We start from the raw sequence: 23033 nt of genomic DNA, 5'->3' as shown, positions 1-23033 counted from the left end.
ATCTGGCAACCTTGTCCTTAACTGTTGTGTCCGCCTGTCCTCTTTCGCTAAAAATGTTCATAGATCCAGCATGGGGCGGTGCAAATCCTGCCCTTACGGACCTCTATTAGTGCTTGTTGCAGTTCCCATTTTTGACCACTAGGTGCAATAATAACTGAGATTTAATTAGAATGAGTATTTCAAGATAATTTAAACCGTATGGAGTTGTGAAGGAGAAGATTACCATTTGTTAAACGGATGATATAACCTGTGAAGCTCTCCCGTATGGATGAGCCACCGCCGAACGAGACGGAACTGGTGGTCAGAGAGCGTCTTGAAGTGGATTGGCTGTGAAGTGGAGGTTGACGTTAACAGAGATTGAGTATGAAAGGTTGGGAGAGAAGATGCCTGGATGTCTGTGAGGTGAAGTAGCAATGAAAGGAGCTGAGCGCTGAGAGAAAGTGACGTCCGCACCTGAGGGATTTCAGCTTTTGTCACTTTTTGAATAAGAAAATAATGCAGAATTCAAATCTTATCCCGCACTGGCGATCAGGGGCGATAGGTGATAGCCTGACGCATTTCTGTTGTTTGGCTGGTTCATGAGATATTTTCCTGTTTTATTTTTAGATTTCTTAGGCTGTTTTATTTCTTATATGTGTGTGTGAGTATTCTCGCTCTAAAGGGAAGAAGGGAGGAAAGGTGTGAGTTTGTGTCTCCTGGAAGTGCACTTATCTTGACGGTGTAATGCTAGGTGTCTCTCTCGCTACGTTCCTCCCTCCAGCACACTGTGAATCGCAGGATGGAGAACCCTGAATAACGCTGGAACACATGTTATTCTCCATGTGGCTCCCAAAGGGCTGCCATTGTCGCTCCTTTGAGACGTCTCAACCCATATCCATCACTCATTATGTCTCCATGGCTACAGAGATGCTCCATATCACTGTTAAAATGAAACTCCCTGCAAGTAGCTATCTGAAGATCTGAATCTTCTGCAATTACACTGACATTTAGCAGTCAGCAGACTTCTTTATGACTTATGACTTAGGTTTGAGATTGGATACTATGGCTCTCTAGCTCAGAAGCTTAACCACCAGCTTCCCATTGAGAGCTTCTGAATGTGTATCGCTTGCTACATATAAAGCATACGTTACAGAAGTAAACCAATCACTAATCCTCAGACTTTTTTTAATGCATATTATCATGGGTTGGAATCAGTAAATATTGTGGAGAAAATGGGGGAAATTAAATGTAAAAAAATGTTATAATGTGTTATTTACATAAGAAGATATACACCAAATCCGGTTATTGTTAAAAACAGTTTTTTAAAAAGTTTTCTTTTTGTGATTGTAGCGGCCAAAATTGCTCGATTTTGCTGCGGCTTATTTTTCAAAATGTGCAATTTGCTGAGTTTTTGTACTTTTTTTTTTTTTTTTTTTTGGTGGAAAGCCACTCGAATTGGCGAAATCGCACGAAATTGTTTCGCACGGTCTTTCGCAGTGATGTTTATTGGTAAAGGAGATCGTTTAGCTGTACCCGTGCTCAACGCACGTGAATCGAAGAGGGCTTTCACTGAACGCGTGTCGAGATGACGTCACATGACGCATCTGTAGAAAATCGGCGGTAATTTTGAAAAATCGCAAGATTTTTTTTGCGTTCGTTTCTGCCATCGCAAAATCGCAACATCCTGAGAGGACTGTTAAAAGGATCAGAACTCGATGCTTATAATTCCTCGATGTATATAAGGTCTCGTGTATGTCAAAATTATTTCTATACAGCACAAATGAGCGCCAAAAAAAAAATGACGATAATTTGGTAAAGTTCAAGGTTCATTTTGAGTTTAGATTACCAGATAATGTTTCAGTTTTGGCAAATTTTTATTCCTCATTCCCTTCTGATCTGATCCTTCGTGACTTATTGGCTCTTTATTGTCTTTCGCTGCTAAGCAAAATGGTCCATTTTCATGCATTTATATTATGTTAGCTAGCGGTACTGATATGGTCATCACTGATTGGTTTCCTATTGGCATAACATGCTCTGATTGGTTAATAAGCACCATGATCATTTCTGAATCTCGCTGCCTGTTGCACCGTAGACGTAGACATTAGACATTAGTTTCCAACTAATGCAAACAAGTTGGGCATTGATAAGAACTAAGTCTGGACCTAACTAGCTTATCATACGTACAAGTTAAACTACATCCTTTTAACACACTTAGTACTGTTCAACTTTATATTATACTCTTATAAAAGAGTAATGAGTTATAATCCCACTATCTGGAGTCACGCAGAACAGGTTCCCTTTCGAGTCAAGGTTTCTTCATGATGTTTCAGGGAGTTTTTCCTTTGGCTTGTTCATTAGGGAGCTACAGTACATCTGGATTTCTGTAAAGCTGCTTTGTGTGCATACCAAATAAAATCCAGGTCGAAATTGAGTTGAATGAAACATTACATCTGATTGGAAGGTTAACCTCAATGTGAATGAATGAATGAATGAACGAAGGAAGGAATAAATAAATAAATAAATAAAAAGCCGAATGAGTAAATATAAAATATCGGTGCTGATCATAGTACTATTTGTCAAGTTATTGACATCGGCAGAGTGTATTCCAGATGTTGAATATATCCTGTTGGTAGTTTGGTGTCTGTAAAGCAGCAGCTTTTTGCAAGGTCACCGCTAATCGTGAAGCAACGCTGTCAGGACAGAGTGTGGTGCTGCTCATTTGAGAAGTGAGCAACAGCTCTGTCTCTGTAAAGTGAGACAAGCCCGTTTACACAGATGTTGTCCAAGACACCACGGGCCGCATGAATCAAACTGGACACGCATTAATTCATCCGTCAGTTGATCGCAGGAGCATTTGCACAATAAAGGTGGTATTCATGATAAAACCAAATAAATAAATAAATAATAAATAAATAAATGTTACAAGATCCTACAAGAGCTCTGGATTTACGTGACCCTTGACTGTTGGGCTAAATTACATCATCGCGACGGCTCAGATGGATTATATCCTCAGGCTTAAATTGTTTGTGTTTCAATCCCGACAGCAGATTGGACAGAAAAATGGTCGAACTCATTCATATTCATACTCATCGGTTTGAAGGAATCCAAACGAGACCCGTAAGGCGTATCATTCAATTAGGACAAAAAGTAATGGCACCCTTTAAAAGAAGGAAGGATTATTGTGTATCTATGTTAGCCGGTGCGCTGCAGTGGCCGAGCTGCGTTACTGGAAGATTTAGCACATACTGCGCTCTTTCACCGTTTTAGTCGCCATTTTGTCGTCTTCAGCTTTGTGAGCTTTTCCTTTCGTGGTGTTTTGTCTGTGTAGCTAAACGTAAATCGGACGTGCCTTGACCACGCTTGGTCATTTACATCCGATTGGCAGTTATCAACATCTGTGCATGAGTACAAAGAAAATCAGCATTAAGGACACTTTGTGAATCTCCTGGGAATTTTTTGTTTGGTTTGAATGATAAAAAACATTTACACACACTGCTGAATAACTGATCAGTTAGGCTTATTAAGCATGTGAGGACCTTCCACTAAGATCATTATTAATGCAGATAATTAATGATGCGCTACTCCGAGACCTAACCCTAACCTTAAGCTCGGTAACCTAAAGGAAACATTTAGCCTCTTTTAGTTTATTCAATTTTAAAGCTTCGGTTTTTATAGTAATAAAGCATTTTTCCATGTGATGTGATGACCAGGCAAGTCCCCCATCAAGGTCAAAACTGTCAGATATTCCTATCCTTGTCGGGAAATTTGGCCCCCACCAAGATATAAACACACCCTCACACCTACAGACACACAGCTGGTTGAAAGAGACATGATGACATTCACGAAACACCTTGATGACACAATGCTACTCAGTGCAAGCAGGGAAGAGAAATGACCAGCAAGATGAACCGTGTATGTAAGTATAAAGCAGAGAAGGTCAAAATGAGGCGAAGATACATTTATTAAAAAAAAAAAAGACCAGAAGAGAGAAAGCAAGAGTGCGAGAGGTGTAAGGGGTTGTGCGAGAGGGTGAGAGTGTGTCCTTTTATCCAGCGGAAAGTCCCAGCTATGGAGGCACGAGCAGGCCTGGAAGAACAGCAGACAGATGGAAACAAATACAGCATGGTGGGGGTGGAGAGGGGTGAAAGGAAGGCGATGGGGAGGGGAAAAGGGGCGGGGTTTAGCTTTGTGCTGTTCCTATCAGGTATAGGCAGGGGCAGGCTGTGGGAACAAGAGACGGAAGGAGAGAGAGAGAGAGAGAGAGAGAGAGAGAAGGCGAGAGGTAGACGGAGATGCACACTCTGACTCGCACAGACGGTGGCACTGAAGTCAGTTGTAGCAGTGAAATAAAACACAGCCCTGGACTGAAACCTGTGACCCTGAGACTGGAAGAACAGCACCGGTGCCAGGAGACATGTCCGAATCCAACGTTCAGTCCAAGAAGGCCGGCATTCGGGCTGCTGTCATCCTCATTGGACTACTGCACAAGTCCAGGAGACACAAGGAAAGAGAGAGAGAGAGAGAGAGGGAGAGAGAGAGAGAGAAGGAGCGGTGGGTGAACTTCTGTATTCCTTTTTCTGCATGGTCTAGCTTTCTGCTTTTGACTTGAAGCACCTTTTCATATGGTGGTGAAATTAATCTGCCAATAAATGTTCCAAAATACTTCTCTCAGAGGATCAAACGAATCCCTCGTACCTCTTTAACACCAGACAGCTGCACGTTAAAGGAGCTTAAAGTCTATTTTTGTAGCAGTTGTTAGTTTATTTCCCCCTTCAGTTTCCTCAGGTAGTGGCTATTACAATGAAACAGAATTTAAACCTAAGTTTTATTACAAAAATAAATACTGTGATACATGCTGCGACCTTAAGGTGATATTAAAATAATAATAATAATAATAATAATATCAATCATTTATCATTGTAATTATGCATCTTTTAGGGTATCCAAGGACGCTGTAGAGATATATTTCAAAATATAAAACAAAGTAATAATAATAAAATTTAAATAAAGGAAAACAAATTAAAAAAACCCCCCAAAACCAATAATAAAACGGGCAAAGAAAGAAATCTGCATGTTTATAAACACTGGTTTATAGTAACATGTATAGTAAAACTTTCTTAGGGAAAAAAAGAAGTGTTTTTTGGTATAAATGCTTGTCAGTGAGATTGTAAGTACCATCACTCAGAGGAAAATAATTGTTGAGGAACATCTTTACGGTGCATGATTACACTATAAGCACCACTGTTATAGCTTTCCCTATACCGTACATTTGCATTGGGAAAGTAACCTCTACCTGTAAGGCTGTGTTTTTTCTTCGGGTTTTGACATTTCTATCAGTGAAGGTGTTGTTTGTCAGGTTTTCTTAACAATTAGCCTCTTGGACGTGCTGTAACTGGGGCAGTACGAGTGAATCAGATAAAGAGTCAGCTGTGTAGAGAGAAAGGAAGTGAGATGTACAGCCTTTTGTCGGAGCGACAGGTGTGCATCATTCACTCCAGACCTCAAAGTAAAAAAAAAAAAAAAGCGCTTCCTCTTGAGACTCCACAGTGATGTTCCTGAGTATCACAGACTCCCGGAAGACTTGACCTTTTCACGTCCGTTACTTACTTCTCTCACGGGCAATTCCCCGCAAGCCTGAGTTTGACTTTTCTGGCCAATCGTCCCTCTTCCTGTCTAATCATTAGTCCGTATTTGAACAGGTAACACACCGTGGCTTGTTTTTGACCTGCCGCATGCAGCCGTATTTGCATGAGTCGGTTTGATAACTGACTACGTCCTTCAGTACGGCTTTATAACATGACGTTATGATTTTCCAGCTGTTTTGTTTGGCTGGTTCACGATTCTTAGCTTGCTAACGGGGTTCTACTTAGAACCTTGGGAGGGAATACTTTTGCTTTTTGGATGGAGAACAAACTGAAGAACCCATAAGGTTCTTCATAACAACAACAACAACAACAACAACAACAACAACAACAAAAAATGCCTTCCTAAGAGTATCATCATCTTTTACAATATCATCTTAAATAATACTCATTTCATTCCTCAGATAATGTTATATAATGTGTTTTATTTTGATCAATATAATCACAAATATATCCATAGTTTTTTTTTTTAATAGGATTTAAAAAATATTTCCATGGAATCATTTAAACGTAACGATCTTAATTGAAATATGATTTAACAATTTAATGTATTACAACTAATCAGTTTATTTTTATTTCATATTTTTATTGAACCTCGTAATTGTAGGTAATCATTCGGACATTTTGATTTGATATATGACTTTGATGTCAGCCGACTTAAACATTACAATGTGGAATATTATTTGATCGTTTATTTATTCATTCAACATGCTTATATTTACTTAACGATTGTTGTTAATGAAGTGTACGGTCCTTTTAATCATTGAATGGGAAAGGAATTGCAGATATTATGACATATGCCATGTGTGATTGAACCCTATCATGCACGAATTATGAAATCCTGATCAAGGATTGTTGTTTCCTCTGTTTCTCTGTGTTCATTTTACTTTTACCGTACATTTTTCAACAAGTTATTGTAAGTGTCCACTTCAAACGAAGAATTAGTGTCCAGTCTACTGGCTGTTACGCGGTTACTCTATTGAAATCCTTGCAATGGCCAGAAAATGGCTTTGGAATAGCTGTCCACTGACCACTATGCATGAAAGGGTTAATACTTTCATGTGTTTAGTTAATAAAATTTATCTTCTATTTTCTATTTAATCGTTGTAATAAGTAAAATAATAATAATAAGTGGTGGCTTGGCGGTTGAAGCTCTGGGTTACTGATCAGAAGGTCGGGGGTTCAAGCCCCAGCGCTGCCACCGTTGGGCCCTTGAGCAAGGCCCTTAACCCTCTCTGCACCAGGGGGCGCTGTATCATGGCTGACCCTGCACTCTGACCCCAACCTCCTAACATGCTGGGGTATGCGAAAAAAAGAATTTCCCTGTGCTGTAATGTATACATGCCCAATAAAGACTCGTCATCATTATAATAATTAGTTTTCACGTTGATATCCAACCTCTACATCATGATATATGTTTAGATACTGTGTGTGTGTTTGTTTGCTTTTTAAATCACCCATCTCTATCTTTCTGAGCTTAATAAACACACCCGGTCAGACTCGCCTGCTGTGTATTTCAGCGTATCATCCTCAACACCAGAACAGCGACGAGCCGAAGAACATGTCAGTGTGTTTGATGAGAATAAATGGCTCTTTTCAGTGCGCTGTGTGATGGATTGGCTGTGATTGGGAGAGAAAGCAGCTGGCCTGTTGCGTCTGATAGACAAAAAGGATTTCTTTGCGAAAGCCCGAGCTGCTGTGCGTCTCTGATTGAGGGTTGATTGCTGTGTAATTGCTAAGAGTTTAAACATGGCTGAACAACAGCGAGGCAGATAATTATTGCGGCTTTATAGATGATGAACATTGTGGAGGGTGCGATTATGATTCATTTCAGCAACCGGATGCTCTCCGGGACGACACTGACTGCTGACCACAGCCTGCGACCTTCCGCAGTGTCACCGCTTTGACTTCAGTCTGCGCTGCGCTCTTTCCATTTATCTCCACAAAATCCAAAAATATGAGCGTGTAATAAAGTGAGGCAACATGTCAGACCGTTTCCTTTTCTCTTTCCAAGGCGGGGCTGCTAATTTTCTCCCATTTCATCATTTGCTCCTCTCATTAAGCTGGTGCTTTGGCATTGTCACACTGAATCACACTATTTCCACACCTCCTTCTTCTACACTGCTGTTCCTTTTCTTGCCTCGACACAACCTTTAAACATTTTTGCTTTCACTTTTCTCACTTTGCTAGCTAATTTAAATGTTGCATCATCATCAACATGATCTTCATGATCATTCAGCATCATGATCATCATTATAATTATTATTATTTTGTATTTTTATTTAATAGTTAGAGGATTTTTTTACACACTCATATTCATATCATAATCATTACACACTCATATGTTTTTTTTTTTGTTTTTTTTTTTTGATATTTCCGTGATCTTTGACCTTAACCATTTTTCCTCTCATTGTGCTTTCACTCTATATCAAATACTTTATTTATTTATTTATTTATTAATACTTTTATTTATTATTTTCAAGGAATCATTTAAACTGAATCATTTGTATATTTTTATTTCATATTTAAATAAAAAATAAAGGAATTTTTTTTTTTTTTTTTTTTTTTAACGTGCTCATCGCGATCATTACACGCTGTCGTTTCTGTGATAAACGGAACGAGAAAAAGCCGGACTAAAGTGAAAAAGTGAACACCGAGCGGTGACACTCCAGAACATTTGAACCCTTTACAACATTCCCTTTCATTCCCAACATTTTCCTTTCAAACTTACTTCGCTCAGTCCGGACACAATTTCGAGTTTTTAATTTTTTTTAGTGATTGTTACGGCCAATAACGCTTGATTTTTCTGTAATTTCTAAGGTTTTTTGTTTGTTTGTTTGTTTGTTTTTTTTGTTTAAAACTACTTGAATCGGTGAAATTGCGATCGCACGAAATGGTTTTGCACGGTATTCCGCAGTGGTGTTTGTTTGGTAAATGAGATCTTTTAGCTGTACTCATGTCTAACGCACGTGAATCGTAGACTGCTTTGGCTGAACGCGCGTCGTTTTGACGTCACATGATGCGTCCTGGCCCACATCTGCGGTACGTTTTAAAAATCGAAAGCTCCTTCGAATATTGTGGAGTTTGCTTGATTCTGTGTTCGCAAAATCCTTGAACTATGACTTGAACTAATCTAAAATGTCACCGTTTATTCATTTATATTCCGTACTTTTGTTTAATCGGTTGTCTATTTATTTAATATTTATTTATTTAAAAGACTTTTAATGTACGTAAAAAAGAAACCTGGTTAAAATGTGGACTTAGTTATGCCATGACATACTTCTAACTTCAGAGAAAACACCAAGCGGTGACTCTCCAGTATACTTTAACCCTTGACCACTTTTCTCTCTTTAACACTTCTTTCCTCTCTCTCTCTCTCTCTCTCTCTCTCTCTCTCTCGCTCACGTTTTCCTCTCCTCCATCGTGAGAAAGCATTCATGATTAGCAGCTCTGTGAGGTTAGAAGGACATAAGATCCTAATTCAGTGACACACACACACACAAACATAGCTGAATCCCCTGTGACTGAGGGCTCGTTAAAATACCTCGAATGACTTATAAACACATAATGTGTATTTGGGACTGCGTGGCCTATGACAGGTTTATAATCTGGGAAAACACCAGCGCCATTCATCCAGAGCAGGCGTCAGATCTGCGAGAGGCTGGAAGAAGTGACACATTTAGGATTATTGAGGCCGTACTGTATGCAGAGGATAATAAAGCAAGCGGCGTAATAAATACGTACAATAAAAGACCTGATTAGTGACATAACCCCAGAATATTTTTTCGAGTTGTTTAACGGAACGTTAACCTCGAGCGGACGAATATGTAGTGCACGACTGTTCTCGATTCTGATTGGTCAGGAGGCGTCGATCTATTTATTTATTTCTTTTTGCTGACAGCAGTGCTGCTGTAAAGCGCAGGTTTATGTTAACGCACTCGTAACTCGCTCGTTCACGTGGACTCGTATGCTGGACGCCCAACATATACAGAGGTGTAATCAGAAACGTGTAATCAGTGATATGTTGGACGTTATCTGTAAGGAGATATGCTCGTGTAACATTTACAGAAGCTGTCTCCAGTGTCAGTGCTTTGTGACATTCAGAGTTAAAGCATGGATCTTCCGGACTTTTCCCCGATCCGAGATCTTCAGGACAGAGCAGTTTACGCTTTACAGTGTTTATAACATGACAAGCTGCGTCTTTTTTGGCTGAATAACTACCAGAGAGATAATAAGTTCTTCATGGAAATTTTAATGATCCCCATAGACTATTATCCTGGATAATAAGCCTTACTATGAGTTCACAGTGGATGCAGGCGTGCATTGCATAAGCCAAAGAATTTGGCCACTACTCTAGCAGGCAAGTTCTAAGCTAGTGGAGAGGACTATGTTTTGATGTTATAAATATGTTATTACATGCTACTTAGCATACTGTATGCGCAAGATATCAAAATAATGCTGGAAACTATTTAAGGTTGAAAAGCTGTTTTGGATTTGTCAGATGTCAACGTCTTGCCTCGGTCGACAAGTCTCAGGCCCTGTTTACACTAGTGCGAAAACGGTCCTCGTCCATGCCGGCGTTTCCGTTTCGGAAACGATCTCCGTCCACGCTAAACGACCGAAGACGCATGTCACATGACCATTCGTGCATACTGGGCATGCGCATACAAATGTAAACAGGAAGTCGGTTGATAGTTCAAACCGCAATTCCATATAGGGCTTACGCCACTCGAAATGAGATTTGTTGGCGATCGCTCTGATCATAGCTCGCCTCAGTATTCGGCACGCAGTACAACGGCTGCTAAGAATGACGACAAAGCCAGCAAAGCTTGCGGTTCGGTCTCCGTGTTGTCGTGTATACGATCAGGGTAGCGTAACGGTCATATGTTAGGGGCTTGCCGACTCAGGGAAGGTTATGCAGTGATCCAGAAGACCCAATCAGGGAGCGAATGTGGGCGGGGCCACGCCTTCGTTTTCAAAAGTCTTCGTTTTGGTCCGTTTACGCTGAAACGCGAGCCCGGAGTTTTCAAACTAAAACGGGGTCTTCGGCGTCTCCGAAAGTCTCCGTTTCCGAGCGCGGAATACGCCGGAGGTTACAGGCGTAACCGTAGCAACAGTTATAAAGCGCTTTCAAACGAAAGCGCGCTCGTCCGAACAGGGCCTCAGTCAACAGGTTATCAATTAGGCAAACATATTGTGTTTGAGGTTTCCTTTGAGATCCATAGAACCTCATTGAAATATAGTTTTCCTCCTCTGATGCTACATGTGATGTCATTTTACGCAATCATTCTTTGTAAATACCTTAAACCCTAACTGCACGTGAACTTCATCACCTAAATTCGCATCTTTATTTGGGATATTAGAGTAGAGTGCTTCCTGCCTGACCCTACGTACAGTATATCTATTGAGTTATCCACGCCTGTGTGTGTGTGTGTGTGTGTGTGTGTGTGTGTGACACAGCAGTTTATCTTTAAAAAGTACCTATCACTGTTTTATTGGGTAATCCGTCCTACTGGCTCCCACAGTAATCTTATATCATGTATATATGCAGTACACGATGAGAGTGCGTCAATTCAGCACGATTTGATATATGGGTGTATATTCAGCTGCGTAAAGCAAACCTGTGTACTCGGTGAATTATTGTTCACTGAGGTCTGACGTAACCGTATCCTGCCTGACCCCACATTTATCTATTGAACTCTTCATGGCATTGGCTCACAGATTCGTTACGAGCACCGGATGAGCTTGTTTTGTCTCTATAACAAGTACCACACTGACAGAGCCACCTATTTACAGAGCAACAGAATGTGGCTTTCTGGAGCTATTTATAGAGAGCACTTTTTCTCCCCCACCCTCGTCCTTTCTCTCCCTATTTGCCGTACGATAAATCCTACGGGCTGCCCTCCATCTCCACTTACAGTCTGCATGTAAACAAAGTGCTCAATGAACCTAAAAGTCGCGCAGGCAGGCCAAGAATATTCAGAGCGCATTTCATATTAATAATACGCTCGCTTCAGGCTGACTAAGAAATCTGGACGAAAGAATTCTTCGTTACCTTTTAGACAATGTTTGAGGAGACTGACCGGGGACACGATGACATGCGTCAACTTTCGTGCGATTATTTACCTCGTAAAAGAAAGAAAATAGACGCATGCAGTGAGGCTATACGCTTTATACATCATTGCGCTTTTTAATAATGGGAATAATTCGAAGAATTTTATGCTCAACACTGAATAAGCTACAGAAATGTATACCAATTGTCCCGGTAAGGAATAACACTCTTAGGGACATGCTTTTATAGGAAAATGATCAGTGTTTAATTAGGAGTAACTGTTACCACCTCAGTGTTGATTATTTTCCCATAACAACACACACTGAAGAGTTTTATTGCTCTTTAACCACAGTAATTTTTTTTTAAAAGAAAGAAGGTCATCGTTTTTATCCATTTATAGTTGCATTTAATGTTGTGGAACTTCCATGAAACAAGTCAGTTCCTGTTATGTGTCATGGATGTCCCGGAAGGGACTCCGGACTACAGTTCCCAGCAGCCACTGCACCACACAGCATCATCATCACATGACCACATGCACCTGATGATCCTTCACTTAACGGGCACCTATGTGTATATAGCCACAGTTTGCTCTTGCGTCCGTCTTTCGTTTCTGTCTTTGTCTTCACGGTCTTAATGGTTAACGGTTTACTCTTGCCTTAGTCTTTTGCTTCCTGTTCATAATTCTTGTTTCACGTTTAGTTTTGGTATTCGTTAAAACTGAAAATCTGCACTTGCATCCGTCTCCGCCTCCAAACCGTGACGTTATCACGTCGGTTATAGCTGTAAAGGCTTGTTCCCTCACCAGTCTCTCTATTTTTCAGTCTTTCTTGAAGATAACAAAACAGAAAAAAAAATGCGAACTGTTCCTAAAGACTTTCCCGAGACGGAAAAATGTAGAGCTTTACGTCTGACTGTTGCAAAGCGCTGACACTGGAGACTCCTTCCATAAGTGCTAAATAGAGCAAACTTCACCATCTCGATGATTACACCTGCTTTTAAACTCCATTTATGTGGAGTGTTACTTTAAAACAAGCACATTTATATAAACTGTGATTTGCAGCTGGACTACTGTCAGAGCTGCTGTTATAGAAAATGAATCAACACCTTCTGACCAATCAGAATGGAGAACTCAACAGCACTGTGATTATAAGCGAAAAAGCTCCTGTGCTAAAAGCAAGGAAGCAAACTTCAGACACTTAACCCATCTGGTCTGATGGAGTATACTCGGAGTAAGAGGATAATTTCATTTCCAGTTGGTTCCTCTAAACAGTCTGCCGTTCGTCAGTAAACTTATGAGCAACTCAGGAACTGTGTATATATATATATCTATATCAACAGGTCTCTTATGGGTGCTGGAGCTCTGATATGGATTGAAGTTTCCTCACCAGCCACTGAGTCTATGCCAAAATCAATACGTTCCATTCAGAAGCCGTGGAGCCGAGAGAGGGAGCAGGGGAGAAGAGAACCAGCGGTTTAGGATCTAATAGTCTCTTGCAGGAGTCGATCGACAATCTAAATATAAAAAAAATAAAGATAACCAAAACCTACATGGAGGATTCTTGTGGAACTGCAAAGGTTAGAATAACATAGCGGATGGATGGAGTCGGTAATGTGACACTGAATATGGGGTCAATAGGGTGTAAGAGTATACCGGTATGACAGTATACTACAGCGAAGGGAACCTAAAATAGTTATACCATTAATCTTATGGTGTAAGGGTACAGCTGATGATGTCATGAGGCACCCTTTCTCGGCTTGGTTATTAGCACGTTTGCCTCCCACTTAGAGGTTGGGGGTTCGAATCCCACCTCCACATTGTGTGTATGAAGCTTGTATGATCTCCCTGTGCTTCAAGGGTTTCCTCCGGGTACTCCAGTTTCCTCCCCCAGTCCAAAGACATGCGTTGTAGGCTGATTAGCATTTCCAGTTTGTCTGTAGTGTGAGAATGGGTGTGTGATTGTGCCCTGAGATGGGTTGGCACCCCGCCTTTGAATACCTGCACCGCCTGTGTCGGTGTTTTCCCAGCGAGCACGTAGACGTATTGAAGACTTGAGCAAGATGTCCGCCAATCGTGACGTTTAGATTTTGTAAATTAGGCCAAATATTACTTATTCATAACATTCATAAACATCATTTATTTTCTGTTGCCAGGCAAAGCACAAGCTTATATTAATGTGCTCATTTTAATACATGATCGTTTCCATAGTAACAGATGACTTGTATGGTGGATGCTCCATAAACAGATTAAAAACATGTGTAATTATTGTTGATGTGGTTTTGATAAGGAGGAGATACGTTTGATATGAGTTTGGTAAGGAGATGTTTATTTGACATTTATGGAAGGAGTCTCCAGTGTCAGAGCTCTGTAACAGTAAGATGTAAAGCTTTAAGCCTTCAGGGCAGAGGGTTTTGTGGATTCTTGTAACATACTTATTAATCACTGTGACCCAATGACTCTAGGATTGTACCACAGCATTGTTGTATATGTAACTATAAATGGATAAAAAGTATAACGTGTCATACTTTAATAAAAATTGTAATCATTGGGAAATCACTGTACATTTCGAGATGTTACTGGAAAATAATGAGCATTGGGGTGGTAACAGTAACTCCGCTTCACATTGGGCTGCATAGCATCATCCCATTGTTGATTATTTTCCAATAACAGCATGCCACAAAAGTGTTACATTCGTTAGGCTCCAATTCAAGGTAGACCAGGTTTGACTCTTCATGGAGTAAGTCAGGCCAGACTGGACATTTTCGGTCACCAGGATGTCACCTTTTTTGAAAAGTTATAAGCTGTGATATGTTAAATCCACGGTTTCTATGGTTACGTTTTTCACACTTTTCCACATTTCGTGTAGACGAGTAAGATTTTCTTTGTCAGTCTGAGTGATCTGCAGTCTTGTTGTACCCCAACACCACAGAGTGTATCGTCAGCATTAACACCCGTGTGTGTGTATGTGTGTGTTTGGTGTGAAAATATAAAACGGTAAGTCACACTTACCGAGCTCCCCCATCGCACACAGCCTGAGGAGCGGTTGCCATGGTACCAAGGCTTGCTTTTCCATTGGGCACCGGCTGTTGAATAGCTTTATTAATTGAAGCATTGATTAGCTGTTTAATCCAGAGGGCAGGTGCACTTGCACATGTTTAGCGTCTTTGTAGTGCTCCTTTTCAAGAGAGCTTTAAATAAAGAAAACTATGTACAGGCAAAATCCGCAAACTAAACCTGTACGTGAACAACGTAAATATATCCAGAATACCCAAGAATCCCAGATGACCCACGACCCAGGTCGGATTAAAGAATATATTACCTTCGTAGTGTACCGCATCCCACACTGCAACATTAATTTCATTAAAAAAAAACTAATACAAGCCAGAAAACTGTGGCGAGGAGACATTTAAAGACTATGGCTACACTGTGGTAGCTAATCCTCCTAAGCTAATTCCTTGCCCATACTGTATGTAAGCAAGCTAAAGAACAACACTTAGCAAAGCTAAACAGATTCTCAGCCTCCTTTTTTTTTCTATCCTTTTTGAGTCTATGCCAGGTATAAAAAAGTTAAATATCATTTTCCTTCTTTGGTTTCCTTCTCAGAACCCTTAATACCTCCTCAGAACTGTTTCTAATAGCGTATTGGATACTGAGAAATGTTTATGCTAGTTTGGCTAGTTCTGCCAGTATTTATATTACATGCCTGTTTCTGTTTTTCTTTTTCTACTCAGATTGGTTTATTATATCAGTTACGAACAATTGAATACATTTAAATAAAGTTGTCACTATTTCATTATTCGTCGGAGACACGTAAACGCTCTGTACTTATATAGCGCCTTTTGACATTAGCGGTTTTACAAAGCTCTTTACGCTGTTTCTCATTCACCCATTCACACACACACACACACACACACACACACATGCAAGCCTGCCATCGGGAGTAACTTAGGGTTCCCAAGGACACTTCGGCATGTGGAGGGGCAGGGGATAAAACCGCCAACACTGCGATTAGTGGATCTTTCTTGCATCCTACATACTTTAACGCTTACTACAATGACGAATAGTATGTAGTATACGCTATATACAGGGCGGTACAGTATACAGTATAAAAGTAAGCTATTTTGTTACATTTCATGTTTATTTCCCTTGTGCCTGTTGGTGGGTTTGACGTCACACGTGTATCTCTTTTGCATTACCACAATCTAATGGCTGACATATTGGTCCTTATCGTTCACTGCAATGTGCACCATAAAACCTCCTCAAAGTGCAGTTGGTCTTGCGAAAGAGTGCATGCAGTAAGCTCGTGTGTAAGCAGTAAGCAGCATGTGTTGTCCCTGTGTCCATGCTTTCATGCTCTCCATGCTTCTAACATTGGTCAAATAAAGCAAAAACGAAAAAAAAAAACAACAAAAAAAACGACTACTTACACAACTGTTTTGAACTCTTTAGATGCGTGACCTTGCTCACCCTTATCGAATGGCTTCTGCCAGTGGTGATTGTTCTCTTTACTCAGCAGGGAACCAGTGTGGAAAATGTTTTAACAGCACTCTCTATTGATCTCTTCCTTTTAGGTGTTTAGTTATATTAAAAAAAAAAAAAAAGCCAAACAAATCTTTTAATTCCTGTGTAAAGCAAATATAATTAGTGCGGATAAAATGTGTTTTTGAAATTGTTATTGGGTTTGCTCTTTGTTTGTGGTGCCTTTTGGACCTCGAGGAATTGAAAACGATTTGTTAGTACCTATTTGGTGCAAGCGATAAGGCCGAAGACTGATGTGAGAAGAACATTTACACGTCATCTGAAAATGTGGAGGAAAATATGCTCTAGTGGCAGCAAAATTATTCGAAGAATAGTGTTAAAATACATACAGTACGTTCAAATCTCACATATTATATCTATCTATCTATCTATCTATCTATCTATCTATCTATCTATATACAGTGGGCGAAATAAGTACTGGCCGTGCAACATTTTTTTCAAAAACACACCTGAATACTGCGGGACATTAATTTCTTCATACAGGAAGTGTCTTGAAGCTGTCATTACAAACAAAGACTTCTTCACTAAGTATTAAATAAATTTCACTTAGCGTGTTCAGTACGTTTTTCCCCGTGTCATTCCTCTTTATTACACATAACTTTATTTATGGAATTTAATGTTGTGAATTCTTTATATTTCCAGATTTATTGAGTTAATACCAAAGTCTGGTGAAAATTTCATGTGAACAACCTCATTGGAAATATATTTACTGAAAACAATGTTGACGTGTCCAATACTTATTTGCCCACATGTGTGTGTGTGTGTATGTATATATATATATATATATATATATATATATATATATATATATATATATATGTAAGAGAGGAGGAGTGTTAGAATTTAACCATTTACAGTAGTAGTATTTTTAAAGAGTGAGTAGTACTACATATGTAAAGGGCAGAAAATAATATATGAGACAGAAGCATGAAATAAAACTTAATATACTTGAGTATTCATGAACATTCATGAAAAAAAGATTATTGAAGAGGTATTAAGTAGGAGACTGGACTACTTTGTGCAGTTGTATTTGTTTTAAAAGCTCTTGGATATAAGATGTGAAATGTCGCCCTCTCTGGTAGAAAAACGTCATTGCAAGAAAGGCGTGGAAGAATATTTTATAACATGGGTTGTGTTGCAGCACGTGAATTAAACTCAAACTGTACTACACGTTCAGTGAGCATTAACATACCCGCAGAAGTAGTATACCTAAATAGTTAGAGCACCAAAGCTGTACTAAGACACTAGTTAATATGGTAATTTGAGATGCATATATTAGTGACCTTCAGAATATAAATAATCTGCTACTGCTGTAATTACAGATGTGTAATGATATTAAAATATCTTTATTGTACATCTCAATGTGACTGTCACATTTGTTAAGTTTACTGTTCTCATCCTGTGCTAGCATAAACACCACATATTCTACAGAATTAGCTAGTCAACTAAGATTAGCTAGCTAGCTAGCCGGGTGAAGAGAAATGGGCTGCGCTGTGGTAAGCAAACAGTGCACTGGGGTACCATTGGGGTACACTTTCTAAGAAGCTTTATACATCTCCAAAAGTATTAAGCTAGCATGCTAACTCTTGCTGGCTTGCTATAGTGAGGAAATTTAAAAAACAAACAAAAAAACAACAACAAAAAAAAACATCTGCTTGCTAAAAGACACAGATTGATGGATCTTTGAAATACAATCGATAGACAGACACACACCAGTACGCTTGTATCACAATATTGCTGTATATTTAGCATATAACTTTGTAACTGGGTAAAGATACAAATTCCACAATGAGGATAAATCAGATGACAAGCTCCCCAATTAAATAAATACTTTACCTGTTCAGAAGGGGGGCGGGGTTCCTGAATATTGACTCTTTGACTCACAGACTCCTTGTTTGTTTGTTTGTTAATTCACTTTTTTTCTCTTTCCGATCATTGGTAGCCTGTCACCATGTAGTCCGAATTCTTGCATACTTTATAAACAGTATATGAACTTTAGCTTGTAGCTTATATATCGTTGTGATAGATTTTCAGTTTTAGAAGTGGAAAGTATCACTTGGGGACGTCGGTAATTCGCATATATACTGACAAATATACAGATATATGCGTAAATTAAATTTTTATATGGATATATTTGTTTTGTTTTTTTTATGCATGAGCAAGAAATTAAACATGGAATTATGCGTTTTTGCCAAATTCACATCATATGTTTTTGTGTCCGTTACCACGTGGTTTCGTTTGTATGTGTGTTACCTGACCATGTCCATCTGTTTTTTTGTTAAGACTTTAAATAGTTTGATAATATATAGCTTGGCTGTCTTCTTATTGGCTATGTTTTCATGCACCCATTTTCATCAATCTGAACGAATTCAATCTGATTGCAGACCCTAAACATTGCAATCCGATTCAAATATTCGTTTATATGTGCATTATATGTATTCCGAACAAAGCTTCTGTGCAAACATATAGCATACAGCATCTGTCGTCATGCCAACCATACAGTAGCGGAGAAAGAAAGCCATGGACGTGACACCAAATGACCTAATAGGATTTTTTTTTGCTTTGTTGATATATATATATATATATATATATGTATGTATAAACATATGTCAGCAATGTTTTTTTCCCCCAAATCTACTCGTCCAACGAAGAAAACTACAAGCAGATTTCACCACATTACACTTATGCCTATTCCACCTCCAATAACCCACCAAATCTTGGTGCAGGTACGAAGTCAAGACTGGTGGGAGAGAGTTCTTAAGGAGTTTATAGACGTGAAATGGAAACGGAATCTTCGAATGACGCGACGTTCTTTTGTTGCTTTATGTAGTGTTATGAAAGAGCACATGAGCCCTGCAGCATGTACACAGCGTGCCCCCATTCCCTTAATAACGCGTGTTGCCATTGCTTAATATAAATTAGGTTCTTGCATGAGTATCGAGTGTTGGCACCAGTGCACTGCGCATGTGCACAAGGTATTTTTGAATCGGATTGAGAAAATAATAGGATTCAAGCGTTTACATGGTCATTCTTTCCCTCTCGATCAGATTAGAAAAGGAATGAACCAAACCTTCCAATCTGATGGAAATTTCATTCGGATCGAGCTCAATCGGATCGATGAAGGTGTTTACATGAAGGCTTTTCAGCTATCGGATTATTTGGTTGCGTGTAAACTAAGCTGTTGTGAAGTCGTACTGTGCACCTGTGTTGTTAAGCCTCGCATTCAGAGGTGTGTGTAGTGTTACACTTCCTGGTTATGCCTCTCATCTGATTTTTTTGTTTTGTTTACGGATTGCCCTTGTTTAATGTTGTCTCTTGCTTGGAACTTTTACAATGATTTGTGGATTTCCCGAAATGAATACCATGCTATGTTTACGCATTGGAGTCCTGCCTCTAACCGCATGTTACAAAATAAAAAGCTGTGTATGTAAAGTTGTCCTTTACAACCAACCATGGGCTGGTTTTCTTCAGAGACATTAAAGGCACCACATTCTAATGACCCATTATGGCTGTTTGCAGTGGAGACTGGCTGGGCACCAAATTTCTGTCTATAAATAGCTGGATGTTAGCATGGAAGCCCTGTGCAATGCCCTCCGTAACCCCCCGACTAACAAGAACCAAAGAACCAGACACTCATTACAAAGACACTAGCTGTTTGTTTTCAGTTTACCATTCTGTGCTGCGTCATCAGTTTCTTGTCGTTTTGTCACACCGGGGAAAAAAATGGCATTAATACATCCCATAATGCCTGGCTGCAGCAATAACGATAAGGAACTGTCTCGGCGTGTGGATTATCAGTTTATTGTGGTATGTGGCGTGTTGACAGTGACAGTAATCCAGTAACAGAAAGCTTATGAAGTATGGATGATGGATGTACCACAGATTCTGGGATTCATATTGGAGTCACAGCAGAATGACAGCACAAAAACTTTGAGGAAAGAGCGTATGAACCACCGAGCCCCCGGACATAGAAGAGGGCAGACGTGTTTGCCTCTTCGTCTCTTGCCGGTGCACTGTTACGTCCATTAGTGAAGGAATTAAGTCCATTAAGATGTTAGTCCATTAGTTGAGAGCTTTAATTGCTGCGGCTGGAGATGTTGGAGTTCATTATCGACTTTCAGAACAGCCACTTATCACATCTGAAATAACACCATAATTAAAGTTTAATTAGTAAATCACTGCTTTTACCTCCTTGATAACTTTCATCGTTTTCCTGTTTTTACCCCTTTGATGTTCTTACATCTTACATCATCAGATGTCTTTGCTACCCAGTGTCTCTCAATGCCTCAGTCTCTCCAAAGGGTAATCACTACAGTAGACACAGAGAGAGACACTGAGCCGGAGCATTAGGCAATCATAATTGCTGCACAAATGGGGATGATATTGAATCATGTCTAATTAAAGAATCAGATACACAACAGCATGTTGAGTCTGAGACGAAACAGGGAGCGCGGCGAGTTCAGACGTGAGACGTCGCATCATCGTCGTGCGATCGTGATTTCTTCCACATTATCGACACGTTATAAAAAGCTCAACCTGACACAGCACCGTCCAGCCCTTTTTATTTCTCACCTGATTACGTGCGGCGATGCGAACGAACGCTTTTACGATGATTAAAAAAACCGTACGATAAGCAGCTGCCGAGAAGCGTCCTCAGGAGAGGACCTCAGACCCTGGAGATGTTTTGCATTGAGGAGCGTCTCAGATTCCTCGCTCTGTATTCTCATCAAACCTTATAGGAAATGACTCAGTACATTTGTTTTCTTAGAATTCAATTCAATTTTTATTTGTTTAGCGCTTTTAACAACGGACATTGTCTCAAAGCGGCTTTACAGAAACATATAAACACAGGATAGAGATTTTAAGCGTGTGAATTTATCCCTATTGGGCGAGCCGGTGGAGACGGTGGTGAGGGAAAAACTCCCTGAGATGATACGAGGAAGAAACCTTGAGAGGAACCCGACTCAGAAGGAAACCCGTCCTCATCTGGGTAACGACGGATAGTGTGAAAGTAAAAGAAAGTGCATTATGGTGTTTATATGAAGTCTGTTTGTTGAACTAGTCCACTGTTCACTAAAGGAGACCTGAGTGTAAAACTGCACGTGGAAATTGCAGTCCCAAGGCCATCGCTGCAACCGTAGTCCCAGCACCATAGCGCAACTGTTCATGTGATATTGAAGTCTAAAACCATTTCCATGCTACTTCAAGCGGTCTCAGCAATCTCCAGGCTTCACTGCTTGGGCAGAATGTAGCCTCAATTTACTTTAATTAAAGGTTCAATTAAAGATTCGATTTGTTTTTTCATATTATCATTCAAAGACAATTTTCATCAGCTTCTTTTTTACTCATTTTTTAAAAATTTTTTTTATCAAGGGTGCCAATAATTCTGGAGCTGACAGTAACGATGTGAAGCGGACGTACTTCTACCGCTCCGAAGTGAATTCTTTCCCTATACCACGTCCCGATATACATCGTCCTCTTATAACACAGCAATTTTCCAATGCTAACAATGTATTATTTATTAAAGAACCAGACATACTTTTTTTTTATCCATTTATAGTTACATTTACTCTTGTGGAACACCCATGAATGTTATTACTTACATTATAGCAGCTATAAACAGTCATTCTTTCACCAGCCATTCTTTCTCTTTTTAGTTAGTACGCCAAATGACGCGCACTCCTCTGTCCTGTAGGCTTGTTGGAAATTTTACAGCTTGCTGGAACTGGAGACTCCTTCCATAAATACTAAATGAACCTCTCCTGATGGAAAACGTCACAATGAAACACTTTTTTAAATAGATTTGACCGGTGTGTCTGCCATACAGATCCCTGTATGAAACGATATTGTATTAGAAAAGAGGAATGATTATAAACCATGTTGTTATAGACAGTTCATTAACACCGTCTGACTAATCAGAATTGAGAATTTAGCTGTGGAATTAAAACGAACGAACAAACAAACCAAAAAAAGAACACAACGCATTCCTTCCTCCAGAAAGACCGGACATGTTTTATAGTCAGTGGTAAAAAATAATTCCACCATTAATAATGTGACTGTTTTATTGCTCATTAGTTTCTTAGGCTAATTTGAAATCTATCCAATAACCGATCAGATTTGTTTCGCCGTAAAATACAGATGTTTTATTATAATCCCTTCTTAAGCTGTAGTCAGGAAAATAGGATTTAAAAATAGCTCTGATCTCGTAAAGAATTTATCATGACATTAATCTGAAGTGGATTATTTGGTCCTGTTGCCAGTAATACAATTGTATCCGGCAATAAGCCCTGTGTGTGTGTCTGGTCTTGTTTTAATAGTTTCCGCTTGATTCGCAGACCTTCTGTCTCACTCCTTCTTCTATCTTCTTCTCAGTTACTCCCGTGCCTGTCTCACTCTCTCATTATTCTCTACCTCTCCTTGTCTGTTTTTCTTTGTCATCCTGCGTCCGCTTGTCCCCTCTCGTCTCAAAGTGAGACCGTGACGCAGACTCTGCCTAATTACCACAGAAGCCGACACAAGGACAGTCGCACTGCAGCATACACACACACACACACACACACACACACACACGCTTGTAGTCTTAGTTGGCACTTTCATACGCCAGTGTGTAAAGAGTATGCTGTGCCATGTGTCACTGTTTGGTCCTTAATGAGAGATAAAACATCGAATCCTTATATTGCTTGATATTCTAAATGCATTAGAGCAAAGACAATCCAAAGCTGAGACAACAGTGTATACGAACTTCAGTGACCTTTGTTCCAATGGCGATGATCTGCCATGATGTCGGTAATTTGAAATTCTTACATCAATACAAAAAGGTACT

General features: G+C 39.7%; 1 protein-coding gene across 9 annotated transcripts in view; it reads left to right on the top strand.

Moving 5' to 3' along the window:
* Nucleotides 1–23033, top strand: part of rap1gap2a (RAP1 GTPase activating protein 2a) — a 107183-nt gene that overhangs the window by 36521 nt on the left and 47629 nt on the right. For 2 of the 9 annotated variants that reach the window (XM_053647791.1, XM_053647790.1), the window contains exon 1: nt 3966–4530. The exons of 3 other annotated variants lie outside the window; for them this stretch is intronic. In XM_053647791.1, the coding sequence (XP_053503766.1) occupies nt 4394–4530 (137 nt within the window). In that variant the 5' untranslated portion in view covers nt 3966–4393. Of the gene's footprint in view, nt 1–3959; nt 4531–23033 lie in introns of those variants that run through there. 4 more of the 9 variants (XM_053647801.1, XM_053647802.1, XM_053647794.1 and 1 more) reach the window with 4 other exon arrangements.

Source organism: Ictalurus furcatus, chromosome 17 (assembly GCF_023375685.1).
Source record: "Ictalurus furcatus strain D&B chromosome 17, Billie_1.0, whole genome shotgun sequence".
Taxonomy (NCBI): Eukaryota; Metazoa; Chordata; class Actinopteri; order Siluriformes; family Ictaluridae; genus Ictalurus; species Ictalurus furcatus.
This window is presented reverse-complemented; position numbering and strand designations above follow the sequence as displayed.